The following is an 18,207-nucleotide window of genomic DNA, read 5'->3' on the forward strand; positions in this document are numbered from 1 at the left end:
CCATACATACATACATCATCATATGAGAAACAGAGTGAGAGTGAGACATTTTTGTGTGTGTACAAAGCACCAAATTGACAACAAAAGCACGACATTATACAATTGACAAAAGTATTTGGACAATAATGGCACTTAATACAGTACTAAATCAAACAAATACTTTTTGGTATTTACGTAGATCATGAAGTAAATAAAATATTTACCAAAGTTTAGATCGTAGGTTAACCAACTGACTAGTTAATAAAGTAGAATTACAAACCTGGTTTAAACCCTCTGATTGTATTCATTTGAATTCAATTTTTTTGCGTAGTCAATGTTGTCAATTCATCAATTCTTGCTGGAATGGTATTGGGATCAATTGAAATGGGAAAGTTTTGCCATTTCAATTATATTACTTTTAACCATTTAAATGGATTTATTATGTAATTTACTTAGTTAATTGTTTGCTATAAAGATAGTAAACTGAGATATTAGCAAGAAAGGTATTAATTTCAACTTACATAATAATAATAGTGTTAGTAAGTAAGTAAGTAAGTAAGTAAGTAGGACACATTCAAGAACGAGAAGAAGTTGAAGAGACAGAGAGAGAAAAAAATTCTGGAATCAAAAATCAAAAAAAAATATTCAAACCCAAAAAAAAAAAAAAAAGAGAATCCCATTTATTACAGCACTTAACAAGGCCCCATAGAAAAATATTCCATCAACACTGATCTTTCTAATTACTTTTTTTTTCCATTTTCATTTCCACCCGCCCCCACCCCCCCTTTGTTTTTTAGTTTTTTTTTTTGGTATCTAAAGATGGATATTCTTCAAATATTAGAAGCTGCCTTGGGTACAGCTGATCCAAATCAAAGAACTCAAGCAGAAATACAATTGAATGAAGCAGCAAACAATCATTTCCCAGAATATCTTCAATTATTAATTGAAGCATTAGTTAATGAAGATGCTAAAACTGAAGTAAGAATGTTGGCTGGTCTTGCCTTGAAAAATCAATTAGTTGCTAAAGAAAATAAAACAAAATTAGCTCAACAAGAAAGATGGTTAAAATTAGATGGAGAATTGAAATCAAAAATTAAACAAACTTCTCTTCAAGCTTTAAATATAATTGATCAAAAAGTTGCCAATACTGCTGCTCAATTAGTTGCTGCTATTGCCGATATTGAATTACCTAGAGCAGAATGGCCAGAATTAATACCTACAATTATGGAAAATACCAAGACAGATAATCCAGAAAATGTGAAAAGAAGTTCCCTTTTAGCCATTGGATATATTTGTGAAAGTGCCGATCCAAATAATCCTAATATTTTAAGTCAAGCTAGTGGTATTTTAATTGCTGTTGTTCAAGGTGCTCAAAGTAGTGAACCTTCAAAACAAGTCAGATTAACAGCATTAAATGCTTTAGTAAATTCTTTAGAATTTATAAAATTTAATTTTGAAAATGAAGGTGAAAGAAATTATATTATGCAAGTAGTTTGTGAAGCAACTCAAGCTGATGATTCTGAATTACAAGCTAGTGCTTTTGGTTGTTTAGCAAGAATTATGTCATTATATTATCGGTTTATGTCACTTTATATGGAAAAAGCATTATATGGATTAACCATTTCTGGTATGCAAAGTGCTGATGAAAAAGTTTCATGTATGGCAGTTGAATTTTGGTCTACTGTTTGTGAAGAAGAATTAGAAATTGCTTTACAAAAACATGAATTAGGATTAGATTCTTTACAAGCATCTCAAAATCCTGATTTAATAACTTTTAATTTTGCTCTTATTGCATCAGGTGAAGTATTACCTACTTTATTAACTTTATTGACAAGACAAAATGAAGATCCTGAAGATGATGATTGGTCAGTTGCTATGGCTGCTGGTGCTTGTTTACAATTATTTGCTCAAAATATTGGTAATTATGTTGTTGAACCAACTATACATTTTGTTGGATCCAATTTGGCCGATAAAGATAATTGGAGAGCTAGAGAAGCAGCAGTTATGGCATTTGGATCAATTTTGGATGGACCTGATCATGAACAATTGAAACATATCATTGGTGAAGCTTTACAACCAATACTTTTATTGATTAAAGATTCTAATTTACAAGTGAAAGAAACCGTTGCTTGGTGTCTTGGAAGAATTGCTGATATGGTTGTTGATGCCATTGATATTGAAACTCAATTACCTAATTTATTAATGGCATTAGTTGATGGATTACAAGATCATGCTAAAGTAGCAACCAATTGTTGTTGGACATTGATCAATTTGGTGGAACAATTGTGTACTGATTATTATGAAAAGGATAGTACTATAATGTCACCATATTATTCCACCATTATCCCGATTTTAATTCAAACTTCTGCTAGAAATGATAATGAATATAATGCTAGAGCTTCATCATATGAAGCTCTTTCAACATTTGTCACTTATAGTGCTCAAGATACTATGCCAATTGTTCAAAATATTGCTACTGAAGTATTGGGACGTTTAGAATCGAGTATTATATTACAAAGTCAAGTCAGTACCACTGAAGATAAGGGGAATTTAGAAGAATTACAATCGAATATTTTATCTTTATTAACTAATGTCATTAGAAGATTAAACAGTGAAGTCATAATAGCAGCCGATAATTTGATGGATAGATTTATTAAATTACTTGATGCTCAAGAACAAAATTCATTAATTGAAGAAGATATTTTCATTGCTGTATCTGCTCTTTCTAGTGCTATTGGTGGTGAATTCATTAAATATTTAGATGCATTTTTACCATATTTAAGAAAAGCTTTACAAAATGTTGAATCACCAACTTGTATTACTGCTGTGGGATTAGTTGCTGATTTGGCTCAATCAATAGGATCTCAAATGGGTAATTATTGGGAAAATCTTTTACAATTACTTGGTAATGCATTAACAAATAATGATTCGAAAAAAGAATTGAAACCAGCAGTTGTTTCTGCATTTGGTGATATTGCCACTGCTATTGGACCTGATTTTGCTCCATATCTTGAATTTGTGTTGAGAACATGTACTGAAGCAGGTAATCTTCAACCTCAAGATGGTTCACTTGAAACTTTGGATTTTATTTTCATTGTAAGAGAATCAGTATTGGATTGTTTTGTTGGTATTGTTGGAGGATTTATAAATCAACCTCAAGCTTTAGCACCAGCAATTGTCACCATATTACAATATTTACAAAAAGTTACTCTTGATCCACAAATGTCAACTAGTGAATCGGTTGCTCGTTCAGCAGCTGGTCTTTTGGGTGATATTGCAGCAATGTATCCAAATGGTGAATTTAAACAAGTTTTTGCTGAAGAATGGGTCACTGATTTTATTAAAAGAACTCGATCAAATCCATTATTTGATAATAAAACTAAAGATGCAGCAAGGTGGGCTAGAGATCAACAAAAAAGACAACAACAACTTTTTGGTCAATAAAAACAAAAGAAAACAAACACAATCCTTGTTTCCCTGTTTCCCTGTTTCCCTGTTACTCAATATTACCATGACAAAGAATTGCCCTCCTTCTTTCAAAAAAAGAAATTGATTTTTCACTTGTTCCCTCATATATACATATATAAATCTGTTATCTCAAACAGATTAACATACATTTTACTCTCATAACCTCTAATGCCTCTCATATTGTTTTTCTTTTTTTTTTGATATTCATATAAATTATATAATTTTTGATGACTTTTATTGTTTTTTTACTCCTGCAACTTCCTCATTCTTCACTCTTCATTTATATATATATATATATATACTTACATAAAACTTTACATATAGTTATATATATATATATATATATACATTTTAATTTCTTTCATTATATACATATATAATTCTTCTTTTTTTTTCAATTATAATCAAAATATTGTTTATATCATTTATTCGCTTTGTTTCATCATCATATTTTTAGATTAACGTAACCAATTAATTCCGGCTTGTTCTATTGTTTCTTTTTCCTCCTTTATTTTCAAGTTCAATTTGTGGATTAAATTTGAAATGAATTTTAATTTCTTAACTTAACTTAACTTAACTTAACTTAAATTTAGTGCCTTATCCCTTATCTCCGTCTCCCTATAATATATATTGTAATAATTTTGTATATATATGAACAAAAGTAGAGTAGATATCCTTGGTATCACCTTGCAGTTACACAAATATATGATATAATTAATTAGTTAATTGATTTTGATTGTTGGTTGGGTGAGTATACTACTGGAATTTATAACAGAAGGGAACGGCTCAATTACGGAATCGGAATCGGAATAATTTTTTTTTTTTGGGTGTGGGGGTGGGGGGGTGGAGCCGGAAGGAGAAGGAGAAGGAGAAAGAGAAAGATGATGATTTGGATCCAACAGAAGAAGAAGTAGAAGAATAAACTGAATTACATATTATTATAGTTTAGTTTTTAGTTTTTAGTTATTTTTTTTTTTTTTAAAGATGATTTACAAATTTAACTTGATTCTTCTTCTTTTGTTTTTATCATGTTAATTTTCAAATCAACAATGCTTATAAATAATATAGTGCTTATGTAATACAAGTAAAAATCATCAACATCATTATCATCATCATCATCATCGTATAAATGTCGATTCATTGATATATTATAAGACAAACGAAATCAAATATACCACACACATAGATACAACACAAGTGACACAGAGACTCGGATACACTTGGAGATCCAAAAAAAAAAAAAATAATAATAATAAGAAGAAGAAGAAGAATAAGAACAAAAGGGGGATGGTGGTGGTTTGGGAAAGATCGGAAAGATCGCGTAATTTTGTTTCAATGGTCTTATTATTCTTGACAACGCGTTTGTGAAATAATTATTGTCTTTAATATGAGTTATTATACCGAAGAAGAAAGAAATATAACCTGTTTTTTTTTTCTTGTTTCTTGTTTCTAGTTTCTTCTTCTTATCAACAATCATTTCGGTACGGTATGGGTATGAGTATGGTATGTTAGTAATTATGTACATATGTGCCTAAAACTGTTTGGTTGAGAATACAACATAATACCATTCTTGTTTAGAACCAAGAACAATGAAATTCTTTGTCATGCTTGTTGTCGTTTTTCAATTATTATTATTATAAGCAGGTATGTGGGGCGGGTGGGCGGTCTAAGGTGTTGGTTGGTCGTTGGTCATTTGGTCATTTGGTTGGTTGATTGGTTGGTTGGTTGGTTGGTTGTTATTTGATCACCTGAGTTGATGCAGAATCGGTCAATATCTGAGCCACACAAAATTGAATTTGCCTTAACAAATAGTGTATATAGAGGAATATGATAAATGAATGGGCAGAATAATACAGAGTACAGAATACGCGCCATAATTTGGAATTAGAATTAGAATAAGAGCAAGTGGTGTTGGTTGTAGTGGTGGTGGTGGTGTTGAAAAGTGGAAAAATTTCTGTTTTGTGAATCAAAATCAAAATCAAAATCAAAAAATCTTTCAATGCCAAAATCAAATCAGATCCAAAAAAATTTTTTTTTTTTTTTTTTTCAACATCAACAAACAACAAACAACATCAACTTCACAAATGCGATTAAATTAACTACCATCAAACTTACCTATTCACAACCATCGATTTATCTACCCACTCTATCTACAATCTAATCTATTATTTCCATCCCTCCGTCCCCCCTAAGAAAAAAAAATAAAGATAGAATCTATTTTTATAAAAAAAAATAAAAATAAAAATAATTCCTCTTTAATTTAATTTAAAAAAAACAATAACGGGCGGAAAATAGGTGCCGCAAATTAATTTAATTTCAAATTATTATTACCCAACTCACACCAGAAGTTAATTAAGAAACAACTAACTGCAAAGACAAGACAAGACAAGACAAGGTAGTTATTATTACTCGGATATTCTTTCTTTAATTAATCATCGTCGTCATCGTTCCTCACTTTTACCTTCACCTTCACCTTCACCTTCACCTTCACTTTCCCTCTATTCTTCCGTTTCCCTTTTTCTTCGTTTTACTTTTACTTCCTACCTCCTCCTCCTCCCCCCTTTCCTTTGAAAATCCCAATTCGGAATATTCTGATTTCATGTATATATAAATAAGACCATCTTTCCTCTTTTCCAAGTTAAAAATTCCATTCATTCATTCATTAATTAATTAATTTCAAGACTATATTAGAGTTTTCATTGATTTAATAGTCATACTCCTCCTCCTCCTACTACTACTACTACTACTACTACATCTGATTTATCAAAAAAAAAAAAAAGTTTCAAGTTTTTGCTGTTGTTGTTATTGTTATTGTTGTATTTTGCTTAAAAATGTTAGATTATAATCCAGTTCCATTTGATCATACTTATATTTTATATGATCCTAATGATATAATAGCTAAAATTTGTGTTCAATTTTCATTATTACCTATATATCTTATGGTATTTTATACATCATGGTTTTTAATTACTAGAGAAATTGAACCAATAATTATTGTTGCTGGTCATTTAATTAATGAATTAATTAATAAAATTATTAAAGTTTCAATTAAATCTCCTAGACCTGATTTCCATAAAAATTTTGGTCGTGATAGTGGATCTTATAGTATGACTTATGGATTCCCATCAGCTCATTCTCAATTTATGGGATTTTTCGCTGGTTATTATATATGTGTTATATTATTAAAAGTTCCAATGCCAAAATCAAGTAAAAAACCAATTTGTTTATTTGCTGGGTTAAGTATGATTGGTGTAGCTTTTTCAAGAGTTTATTTATTATATCATTCAAATGTTCAAGTGATTGCTGGTTTAATCACTGGAATTACTTTAGGTATTACTTATTTTATAATAACTTCAATTGCAAGAGATATTGGACTTGTTGAATGGATTTTAAATTGGCCAATTGTTAAATTCTTTTATATTAAAGATACTTATTATCATATTTATCAAACTTTTGCTGAAGAATATCAAGTTTATTTACAACTTAGAAGAGAAAAGAAAGGTTTATTATCATCTCTTGCCCTTGGAGATGAAAAAAATTAAAGGAATTCTTGATTTCAAGAAAGTAGATAGAAATAGACAATCAGTGTTTCTGTTTCTTTTGTGTTGTTTGTGTCTGGTATAAAAAATATGTATAAATTCGTATATATATATATATATATATATATATATATCACATATCTATATGATTTACATAGTTGGTCTAAAAAAATAAGAAAATAAGAAAATATTTTACAATAAAATCAAATTACTTTAAAAATCATCCCATTTATCATCTTCATCATTTTTCTTTGATCCACCAGATAAACTTTCATATTTAATACCATTATCAGGTTTTTTAAATCCAAAGGCTTGAGGAAATTCTTTATCTTGATTATTTTTATGACCGAAAAATCCTCCAAATGTATTATCTAAAGTTTTATTTAAACCATTTTCATTTATATCTTTAGTAAAAGTTTGGAAAGTTTCTTGACCATATTTCCCAGTTTCTTGCATTTTTTGACCAAATTGAGCCATAGCAGTTTTAGCTTGACCAGTAATTTCACTACTTTGAATTTGATCTATACTTGGTTTTATAACTGAATTATTAACTTCTTGTACTGATTTAACTACTGATGATGAAAATAACCCCCATCCTTTAGTAAATGTACCAAGAGGATCATTTTGAAAATTATCAAGAGTGAAAGATGATAAAGAACTAGTATTATTAGTATTATTATTATTATTATTAGTTGTAGTAGTTGGTGTTGGAGTATTACCAAATCCACCATATTTCCCACCTTGTGATGGTGGTAAATGATCTGGTCTTTGATCATTTTTAGCACCCAAATCAGCAAAATAAGCTTCATTTTTCTGTTTTTGTTCATTGGTTAAAGGACCAGGACGTCCTCTAGATATTCCTGGTGTATTGGTAGTACTAGTACTAGTATTGGTATTGGTATCTGAATTAATATCAGGTAATTTTTCACCACTATGATCTTTGGCAACAAATTCTTTACCTTCAACTTCACATGTCAACATTTCTTTATAATCTTCAGCGACATAATTATCATATTTTTGTTTTGGTGATAAAGTTAATCCCACACCATTATCATTAAAATATTTTTTCAATCTTGCATTCCCACCAATTTCCATTCTAAGAGTTTCTTCTGGTTTAAATTGATCCATTGTAATTGATCTAACAAATGAAATATGAACTCCTAAACCTCTATGTACTCCAGCACATTCTAAACAAATGAAAATCCCAAATTTAGGTGAAGCCCATTGAGGATTTGGTGCTGAACAATCAAAACATTTTTTGTTTTCACCGGTTTTTTGTAAATTTAATAATTTTCTACGAGTTTCTGGATCAATAGACATAATCAAGGGGAAGGGAGGAAAAGGAGGAGGAGGAGGGGAAGGTTAATAATGTGAATAATGCAAATCTCTTCAAGAGTATCGTTGAATTAATAAGAAAAACAAACAACAAACAACAAACAACAAACGATCAAGCGATCAAGTGAGAGTGAGAGAGTCAGTCGACGGAAGAAAAAAAATTTTTGTGGTTGTACAATATTATTTAATTGACCAACTAAACACGACCACCACCAGTTTCATTTATAATTTACCACCTTTTGGAGCATTAATAGCATTAAGAAGAGTCACAGGATAATCTTTAGCACCAACACCAGAAGAAACTTGCCAATTACCTCCATCAACAACTAAAACATCACCAGTGACATAAGATGCTGCTGGAGAAAATAAATAAACTGTTCCATCAGCAATATCTTGAGTAGTACCTAATCTTTGTAATGGAACATTTTTAATAGTTTCATCTTTACTTGAACGAGATAATCTCAGCATACCTTCAGTACCATCAATTGGACCTGGAGCAATAGCATTTGATCTTATACCTAAAGGACCCAATTCAACGGCAAGAGCATTACTTAAAGCATCAACACCAGCTTTTGCTGCCCCGACACCAATTTGAAATGGAACACCATAATAATGTAAAGTGGCACTAACAAATAAAATAGCTCCTTTATTGGTACGTAATTGTTCAAAAGTAGCTTTAACAGTATTAAAAGATCCTAATAAATCAATATCAACAATTGATTTAAAAGCATTTGAAGATAAATGATTAAAATCACAAAGAAAATTCCCTGCAGCTCCAGCAATAACAAAATCAATTCTACCTAATTCTTTCACAGTTTTATCAACTGCTTGTTTTAAATTATCAATTTTTCGTACATCAATATTACCAATTCCAATAACTTTAGAATTTGTTCTTAATGAAGCAATTTCTTTAGCGGCAATTTCAGTTTTATCTTGATTTCTACCAATTATAGCAGCATTAGCTCCTAATAAAACTAATGCTTCAGCTTGAACTCGACAAATTGATCCAGCTCCACCAGTAATGAAAACAACTTTACCTTTAAATAAATCTTGTTTCCAAGCTCCTTTTTCAACGTATGATTGATTTAATGTATTTGGCATGATTAAAATTTGAAGTAAATATTTGAAATTTTTATAAAAAAAGAGAAAGAAAGAAAGAAAAAAACAAGGATGTGATATATATATATGAATAATATATTATTTATTTAATTTTTTTTTTGGTTCGGTTTTTGATTACTTTTATGATTCCTCCTTGTGATGATGATGATAATGATGATGATTTAGTAGTAGTAGTAGTAGTAGTAGTAGTAGTAGTAGTAGTAGTTAGTGTGTACCCCACACAAAAGATACAATGTCCTCGGTTCAGATATTTTGTACCACTTCCCACGACAAGGAAGAAAGAGGGAGTACACTCTTAACCTAAACTTATGTTGCATTTCATTTCATTACACACTTTTCATGATATAATATAATATAATATAATATAATATAATATCCTAAATAGCTCATTTATTTACAGCTGATTATCTGATGTTGTAGTTAAAGCAATTTTTTTCGTACCATTAAAACTGTCATTATCATTAGGTTTAGTAGTTTTATTAAGTGAACCATCAATTTGATTTGAATTATTGTTATTGTTATTATTATTACTATTATTGATTATTGATGTTTCTTTAATATTATTCGATTCTTCTCTTGGTCTTTTCTTTTCATTAATTATTAATTCCTCAGTAACAACATCTGTATACAACCCCCTTGTGTCTTCTTCTTCTTCTTCTTCTTCTTCATCTTCTTCATTGATAGGTGTTGATGCATTATGTGGTAACATTTCATCTTCAGATAATCCTAAATCATCAGTTTTAGTACCAATATTTTCATCAGAATCATTATATTCATCATCATCATTATCATTTTCTTCTTGTTGTTCTTCATCATAACTATCATTAAAAGTTTGTACACCATTTAATCTATTGTTCTTGCTGCTACTCCCATTAAGGGTATGAGTTACTAAATCAATCAATCTTTTCCCTGTATCAACATAATTCAATTTCTCTTTAATAAATTCACCATATTTTTTATAAATATATTTCGCCAATAAAATATAATTTGATTTTTTATTAATAGTATTAGTATTATTATTATTATTATTATTATTATTACCAATTCCTCCATCATTACAACCTTTAATAATAATTTCCATAAAATCTAAACATGTAGAATTAGCAAGATTATTTTTATTAATAATATCATTAAAAAATTTGAAAAAATATATCAATAAATCATAATTTATAAAATATCTTGTGAAAAATTCATCATTTAATAAAATTAAATTTTTTAAACATCTAATTGAAGTTAATTTAATTATTAATTTATAATTAATAATTAAAATTTTACTAATTCCTAATAATATATGATTTTCAATGAAAAATGATCGACTTGATGATATTAATTTATGTTCAAATGTACAAAATGTTATTAATTCACATAATAATTGATATAATAATTCTTCATGTTTAGAATTATTAACCTTCAAATGTTGTTGTTGTTGTTGTTGTTGTTGTTGTTGTTGTTGTTGTTGATCCAGATCTAGATCCAGATCTAGATCTAAATCTAAATTGGCTAATATAGATAATTTTTCAAATAATTTAGGTGCAACTTGATCATAAAAGGCTTTAAAATATGTATTAGTATTTATTTCTTGAAATTCTTCATTAGTAAATTTGAATTCTTCATTATCTTTCTTATTATTATTATTCTTATTATTGGTATCAATTATTTTACTTAGTGATTTATTCATTGAATTGGAAGAATTAAATAATGAAGAATTTGAAATATTAGGGTTATTGGTTCCAATTGTAGGACTTAATCCATTAGCACTAGTAGTAGCAACTATATTTGGATCAAGTAATATTTTCAACGCTTCAAATGCTTGCATTTTTAATCCAATATTTTTATCTTCCACAAGTAATTTACTTAATATTGATATTAATGTCATATCATCTGATAATCTTAATTTACCTTCTTTTGGTGTAGTTGGTATAGATATATCTTCATTATCAATTTTGTTTTTATCGTTATTGTTATCGTTATTGTTATTGTTATTGTTATTGCTATTATTATTATTATTATTATGAATTAATTCTTCAAGAATTGGAGGATCAGAATTATCAATTGTAGTTTCTTCATGATCAATAGAATTAACAAGAGAAACATCTTGTTCAATAATTATAACAATTAATTCCGTTCCTAATACTCTTATTTGATCTTCTTTATCATTTAATGCAAAATTTATCATTTTAAGTAATCCATGTTTAACCAACAGGGCAAAAAAATCATGTTTACGCAGTGATTTAGCAATTAATACATATTGATGAAGCATTTTCACTCCATCTCGTCTTTTCATTTTAATTTTATCATCATTATCATTATCATCATCATTATTATCATCATTATTATCATCATTATCATTATCATTATCATCATATATGTTGAATAAATGTTCAAGAATTTTTGAATCTTTAATATAATTGAATATTTCCAAATGATTAGAATAAATTAAAGATGTTATTAAATTAAAAGTAGAATCATCTAAAAATCTTGCTAGTACAACATCTTTTAAATAATTTAAATAAAAATCTCGTTTAAAAATTTCAATATTTTCTACTGGGATAACTTTAATATAAGATTGATTAATAAGGAAATTTCTATGACAAGCTTTATAATTTGGATATTCAGAATCATATTCTAATATTCCTACTAATCCAAAAATTTTTTCTTCTGATGATAATAAATATTCAATAATCAGGGATTCATTATAAAGAAATAATGATTTAATAATATCACTAATATTATATAATATATCAATATTTTCATTAATTTCAGCTTGATGGAAAATTTTTATTAATTTATTGAAATAATCATTTTCAATTAAAAATTCCAGAATATTTGTTCTTGTAAATTGAGAATTAATCCCTTGATTTATTGTTTCTAAAATAATTTCCAAATTTTCTAAATTAGGATGTTGTGGAGGGTACCTTATAGGTCCAGTGATTAATTCAGTAATATCATCACCTTCATTAATATTGGGTATCACATAATATAATGAAATTCCTGGACTTATATTTCCTTGTTGTACGCGTATTATAAAATCACATAAATCACCACATCCTTCAGTTTCTTGAAATGATAAAGCTAAATCTGATCCATTAGAATCAGTCCAAACAATTAATGTTTCTTGTTGTCTTTGATATTGTATAGATCCTTCAAGATATGATTTTAATATTATATTATTGTTATCAGTTTCATTTCGAACAAGAAAATAAGGTAGATTTGTTTCTTTATCTATTTCCCCCACACAAAACCCAGTACCATTGTCTATCCAATCATCACCATTTAGTAGATATACTTTAACTCGTCGGGGAGTTTTCCCAGCATTATCAAGGGCTTTTAATTCTTCTTGTTTAGATTTGGAAAGTTTACAAACTTCTAATATTTGATTGTTGTTGTTGTTGTTGTTGTCTTTTACTGAACTCATGTTTGTCTTTCTTCTAGTTTGTTTGTTTGGTTGGTTGGTTGGTTGGTTGTGTGTTTGATTGACTTTTGGTATTTTAAAAACAACAACAAAAAATAAAAAAAAAAAAGGAAACAGGCCAAACTTTTAGGATATAAATATATAGATAGTAACAGAATAATACAAGGAATAATAATATAATCTTTTAAACCAAATTCAAACGTGTTTGGTTGTTGTTGTTGTTGTTATTGTTGTTGTTGTTGTAGATATGAACTATTGATATTATCACCAAAAAAAAAAGAAAAAAAGAAAAAAAGTAAGTGAATTAATAAAAGGATGAAACAAAGTGGAAGTGGAAGTGGGTAGTAGGTTGGTAGGTAGATAAGTTGATAAGTTGATAAGTTGATTGATAAAGGAATAATATCTAAAAGGTTTGGTGGTTGTTAATTTTTTCTTCTTCTTGTTGTTGTTGTGACTCTCTTTCAATTCTCTCTCTCACTCACTCACTCTCACACTCACTTTAATTAATTAATTAATTAATCAATCGCGTCTTGAATTATTTCCTTTCCTTTCCTTTCCATTCTTCTTCTTATTCTTCTTCTTCTTCTTCTTCTTCTTCTTATTCTTCTTCTTATTCTTCTTCTTATCCATGTTATTATTATCAACAATACATTATATCAAAAGGAAAAGGAGGGAAGGGGAGGGGGGGGTTACCATTACTACTTTAACCACTTTCTTACCTTACAATTCATCACTTGATCTATTCTAGAATAATAAATATATACATATATACATATATATATACATATATATACAAAAAGTTTCTTGATTAATTATTTAATTATCATGACAAACTAAAGCAGCACTAGCCAAATTTCTTAACCAATCAAGTTTATCAACATCATGAGTATCTTCTACTTCCCCCCATTGTTTAGTTTGATAAATAGTTTCTAAATTTCCTAATTCAATTAATTCTTCTAATGATTTATAATAATAATCTTTTTTATTATTATTAATTGAATTTTTATTAAATTGATATAAATTTTTTAAAAAAAATTCATTATTAACATTTGATCTTAATAATATAATTCCACATAAAAATGATTTAGTAATTAAAATAGTTTTCTCTAAAGAAATTAAATCATATATAGGTAATTGATTTAACCAATTTAAAACAATTTCTTGAATAATTTTCAGTTGTTTATTACCTTTTAATCCATCAATTTCACAATCTAAATATTTTAATTCAATTGATTGATTAATTGGAATTAAATTTTTTTTATGACCATACATGGTGAAAAATTCATTAAATTCTTTAATTAATGGACGATAAATTTCTTCTTGACGTTTTCTTAATTTACCATCACATTCTTTATTAGTAGCAAATATAAGACAAGTATCAGTATCAAGATATTTTAACATTTGTAATTTAATATCTTGTAATTCTAACATTTTTTCTTTAACATTTTCTTGGTTACTTAAATCTATAGCTCTTGTAACTAATGATGTTAATGGTAAAGTACTTGATTTTACTTTAATATCAGGTAAATGAGTCCATTCATGAGCAATTAAATAAGCCAATTGTTTTTTATTTTTTGGTAATTCTAATGGATAACCAAGTGGTGTACGTAAAGTTTTCCCATCTAATTGAATTTCATATTTTTCAGTTTGTTTATTAAATTTAACTTGACCATTTTTCCAAAATCTTTTACCAATTTTAGATAATTTATTAGTTTCAGAAAGAATATTTGATTCAATTGAATTATCAATTCCTGAAAAAGATGGAGAATTATTTGTCAAGATTGGTGATTGATAATAAATAGTTGAATATGTGAATTGTCTATATTGAATAATGGTAATTGGAATAAATGATAAATTGTGATTTTTAATTCTAGTAAATCTAATCATTATAAATAAAAGTAAAAAAAGGTGTAGTAGTTATATAGAATAGATGTTGTTCACTGTTACCTTTTTTTTTTTTATTTTCAACATCAATTTTTCTTTTCTTTGATCTTCTTCTCTTCCACCACCATCACTTCTGTTTTCTGAAAACTCCTCCTCCTCCTCCTCCTTGTATCTCATCAAAACAGAATAGAACACAACACAACATACTAACCAACCAACACATTATTATCAATCATGAATCAAGAAGCATTACAAAAAGTTTTAATTGAAATGGATAATCAATTAAATAAATCTCAATCCGAATTATCTATGATTAATTTACAACTTGAACGAATTAATCATAATTTAAAAATAATTGATACTACTAAAAATAAATTAAATAATATTATTATTGGTGATAATGATAATAATGGTGATAATAATCATTATCATTATCAATCAAATGAAAAAATTTGGCAAAATTGTGGTAAAGCATTTATATCAACTAATTTTAAAACTTATTTAAATCAATTAAATAAAGATAATAAAAATTATCAAGATATAAAAAAGAGTTTAATTATAAAACAAGATTATTTAAAAACTACTGTTGAAAAAACTATTGAAGGAATGACAAATATCGTTGGTAAAAAATAAATAAATAAGGAAGTAAGGAAGTAAGTAAATAAGTAAGTAAGGAAGTAAGGAAGGAAGGAAAGTTAAACAAGATAATAAAAATAGAGGAATAAAAGACAAAATTTATAGTTATAGTAAAAGGATTGAGTAAGACAATAGTAAGAGAAGAATAAAGATGATTCATAGAAATAGGATGAGTTATAAAGATTGGTTCATGACATATCTGTATATTTATATAACAATAAATATTAACATTGGAATTAATAAAATTTCATTCTATCTCTTCTTCTTCTTCTTCTTCTTCTTTTTCTTCTTTTTCTTCTTTTTCTTCAATTCCTTCATCAAGTATTCTTCTTTCTAAATCTTGTTGTTGTTCATCAAATTTATTTTCATCTAATTTCATTCTTTCAGTTAAAAAAATATTAAGATTATCTTGTAATGTAGTTAATTCAGCTCTTAAATTACCTAATAAAGTATCATTATGATCACTTGGTTTATCTCTATCTTCACCACCTGCTTTAATTACTATATCAGAAATTTGAGTTGTTTTCCCATTAGTAGAATGAATTTCATTATTAATAGAATAAAAATGTTTAGGTGATTTTATATCAGGAGCTATATATATAGCTGTTGGTGTTAATTTCATAATTAATTAATTAGTTAGTTAATTAGTTAATTAGTTAATTAGTTAATCAATTTAATAAAGAATGAATGATGGAATGATGGAATGATGGATTCAAAATACTTTTACAAGTGATTGATTTGTATATTCTTTTTTTTTATTATTATGATTGTTTTGTTTTGTTTTGTTTTGCAATGAGAGAAAGAGAGAGAAGAGAAGAAAATATTCATTTTGTAAATCATTGAAATTTCATAATCTGAAAACTAAAACCAAACCAGGAAGATATACAATACTATAAATATAAAAACTTAAATAAGAAAACAAATAATTGAATGCAATTTATAAAATGATATCAATGATCATTATTATTATGATCATTATTATTATCAAAATTTTTAATGGGAATTCTTTTAGCAGAATTTGAATAAGCATTAAATTTAACTTCAATTATTTCATTTGATTTAAAATTCAAATTTGGTATTTCATCACAAGAACAAGACATTAAATAACCATAAAATACTTGTAATACTGTTTCATCAGCAATAATTAATAAATCATTAGTCATTCTTTCCATTTCTAAAATTAATGGTTCAATTTTAATAGCTAAATCATGATAAGATTCTGCTCTTGGATAACGATAATGATAAGGATTATAATAATATTGATTATATTCAAAAGGAAATTTTTTTCTAATTTCTTCTTCATCAATTAAAGTACCAATTATACCAGGATTTTTTTGAGATAATTGAACTCGATGTTTAATAGAAATATTTTTATTATTGAAAAATTGAGTAGTTTCAATAGTTCTCTTTTTAACTGAAGTCCAAATTTCCAATGAATTGCTATTATTATTATTATTATTATTGTTGTTGTTGTTATTATCATTATCACAAAATGATTTCTGGGATTTTTTTAAATGATCAAATAATGTTAAAGTTAAATTTTTAGCATATTTTAATCCCTGTTTATCTAATGGAGGATCTTGATTATAATCAACGGAATTTTTATAACATCTTGCTAAATATAATGATTTCCCTGATTTAATTTTACCATTCATTAAATAAAATACCACTTTATTAATTAAATAACCATAATTTGAATTATGTAATTCAATTCTTTCACCAAAATTTATAAATTTTATAAAAGATAAATCTTGTTCTTTAGGTCCTCCAATTTCTATATAATGAGGAGTTAAAATTTTAATTCTTTCACTATAATCTTTATAAGCTTTTTCATAATCCCATTTATAATAATCTGGAGAAGATTTAGCTGCTTGTTCAATATTATTCATAACAATAGATTCATTAGTAACAATACTTTCAATAAATATTACTTGAATATTTAATTCACGAAATTTTTTATGTAATTCTAATCGATATTCTGGTAAAGCATTTGTAGCATCATAAATTGCCACTTGACCTCCATTATTTTGAAAAAAATTTAAAATATCTTCAAGACAATCATTAACCATTTTTTGTCTTAAATTATTAGCTTTAATTGATTGAGGTGATGGAATAAATAAATCATGAGTTATATCATCTTCAGCATTAGCTCTTCTATAATTACCTAAATGAAATGAATGAGTATTAACTCCTAACCATCGTAAATATCTTGTTAAAGAAACTGAAAGATGAGTTTTACCTCTACCAGGTATACCAGTTAAAATAATAATGATTTCTCCAGCATGAAATAATCTTCCTGATTCAGTCAGATATAATTGAGCTCCACCTAATGAATTTAAACAATTTCTTTGATTATGAATGGCATCAATACCAGTAATATCACTCATTCTTCTTTTAGGTACATAATTTGTTGGTGATGGTCCATTTTCAATTAAATCTCCCATATTAAATTTAGTTTTACTATTAAATGACCACCGTTTAGTTGTTCTTAATTGATTATTATTATTGTTGTTGTTATTGGAAATTGGTTCTGAACCAAATCCATTCAATATTTCTGATTCCGATTCGGTTGCCGTTGCCGTTGCCGTTTCAGTATTGGGAATAAATGATGAATCTGACATAGAAGAAAACAAGTATATAGAATAATAAATATAAATATAAATGTAAATGTAAATGAATGAATGAATGAAAAGAAAAAAATATATAGGGTGTGGGTTGTTAATTGTTAATTGTTAATTGGTGGGGGGTAGGTGGGTGAGTTGAAGAACAACGACAATAAAGAATTAAATTAAATTAAATTAAATTAAATTAAAGAAGAAGAAGAAAAAAATCTCA

General features: G+C 27.0%; 9 protein-coding genes across 9 annotated transcripts; 3 read left to right on the forward strand and 6 right to left on the reverse strand. All coding sequences in view use genetic code 12, as the record gives it.

Moving 5' to 3' along the window:
• Positions 1 to 798: 798 nt before the first annotated feature.
• CD36_02090 (importin beta-1 subunit, putative) lies at positions 799 to 3,423 on the forward strand (the record flags this gene model as incomplete). The annotated part of the gene is made up of 1 exon (XM_002416837.1): positions 799 to 3,423. The coding sequence occupies one exon, from the start codon at positions 799 to 801 to the stop codon at positions 3,421 to 3,423; it is 2,625 nt and encodes an 874-aa protein (XP_002416882.1).
• Positions 3,424 to 6,278: 2,855 nt separating this feature from the next.
• On the forward strand, positions 6,279 to 6,989 carry CD36_02100 (dolichyl pyrophosphate phosphatase, putative; the record flags this gene model as incomplete). Its single annotated transcript, XM_002416838.1, has 1 exon — positions 6,279 to 6,989. The coding sequence occupies one exon, from the start codon at positions 6,279 to 6,281 to the stop codon at positions 6,987 to 6,989; it is 711 nt and encodes a 236-aa protein (XP_002416883.1).
• Positions 6,990 to 7,199: 210 nt separating this feature from the next.
• On the reverse strand, positions 7,200 to 8,306 carry CD36_02110 (ADP-ribosylation factor GTPase-activating protein, putative; the record flags this gene model as incomplete). The annotated part of the gene is made up of 1 exon (XM_002416839.1): positions 7,200 to 8,306. One exon carries the CDS (start codon positions 8,304 to 8,306, stop codon positions 7,200 to 7,202), a length of 1,107 nt encoding a protein of 368 aa, XP_002416884.1.
• Positions 8,307 to 8,543: 237 nt separating this feature from the next.
• CD36_02120 (peroxisomal 2,4-dienoyl-coA reductase, putative) lies at positions 8,544 to 9,422 on the reverse strand (the record flags this gene model as incomplete). The annotated part of the gene is made up of 1 exon (XM_002416840.1): positions 8,544 to 9,422. The coding sequence occupies one exon, from the start codon at positions 9,420 to 9,422 to the stop codon at positions 8,544 to 8,546; it is 879 nt and encodes a 292-aa protein (XP_002416885.1).
• Positions 9,423 to 9,834: 412 nt separating this feature from the next.
• Positions 9,835 to 12,855, reverse strand: CD36_02130 (conserved hypothetical protein; the record flags this gene model as incomplete). The annotated part of the gene is made up of 1 exon (XM_002416841.1): positions 9,835 to 12,855. One exon carries the CDS (start codon positions 12,853 to 12,855, stop codon positions 9,835 to 9,837), a length of 3,021 nt encoding a protein of 1,006 aa, XP_002416886.1.
• An 813-nt stretch (positions 12,856 to 13,668) lies between these two features.
• Positions 13,669 to 14,739, reverse strand: CD36_02140 (mitochondrial molecular chaperone, putative; the record flags this gene model as incomplete). Its single annotated transcript, XM_002416842.1, has 1 exon — positions 13,669 to 14,739. One exon carries the CDS (start codon positions 14,737 to 14,739, stop codon positions 13,669 to 13,671), a length of 1,071 nt encoding a protein of 356 aa, XP_002416887.1.
• A 231-nt stretch (positions 14,740 to 14,970) lies between these two features.
• Positions 14,971 to 15,369, forward strand: CD36_02150 (prefoldin subunit, putative; the record flags this gene model as incomplete). Its single annotated transcript, XM_002416843.1, has 1 exon — positions 14,971 to 15,369. The coding sequence occupies one exon, from the start codon at positions 14,971 to 14,973 to the stop codon at positions 15,367 to 15,369; it is 399 nt and encodes a 132-aa protein (XP_002416888.1).
• A 250-nt stretch (positions 15,370 to 15,619) lies between these two features.
• CD36_02160 (conserved hypothetical protein) lies at positions 15,620 to 15,994 on the reverse strand (the record flags this gene model as incomplete). The annotated part of the gene is made up of 1 exon (XM_002416844.1): positions 15,620 to 15,994. The coding sequence occupies one exon, from the start codon at positions 15,992 to 15,994 to the stop codon at positions 15,620 to 15,622; it is 375 nt and encodes a 124-aa protein (XP_002416889.1).
• Positions 15,995 to 16,322: 328 nt separating this feature from the next.
• On the reverse strand, positions 16,323 to 17,993 carry CD36_02170 (6-phosphofructo-2-kinase I-related protein, putative; the record flags this gene model as incomplete). Its single annotated transcript, XM_002416845.1, has 1 exon — positions 16,323 to 17,993. One exon carries the CDS (start codon positions 17,991 to 17,993, stop codon positions 16,323 to 16,325), a length of 1,671 nt encoding a protein of 556 aa, XP_002416890.1.
• Between the last annotated feature and the right edge of the window lie 214 nt (positions 17,994 to 18,207).

This window comes from Candida dubliniensis, chromosome 1 (genome assembly GCF_000026945.1).
Source record: "Candida dubliniensis CD36 chromosome 1, complete sequence".
NCBI lineage: Eukaryota > Fungi > Ascomycota > Pichiomycetes > Serinales > Debaryomycetaceae > Candida > Candida dubliniensis.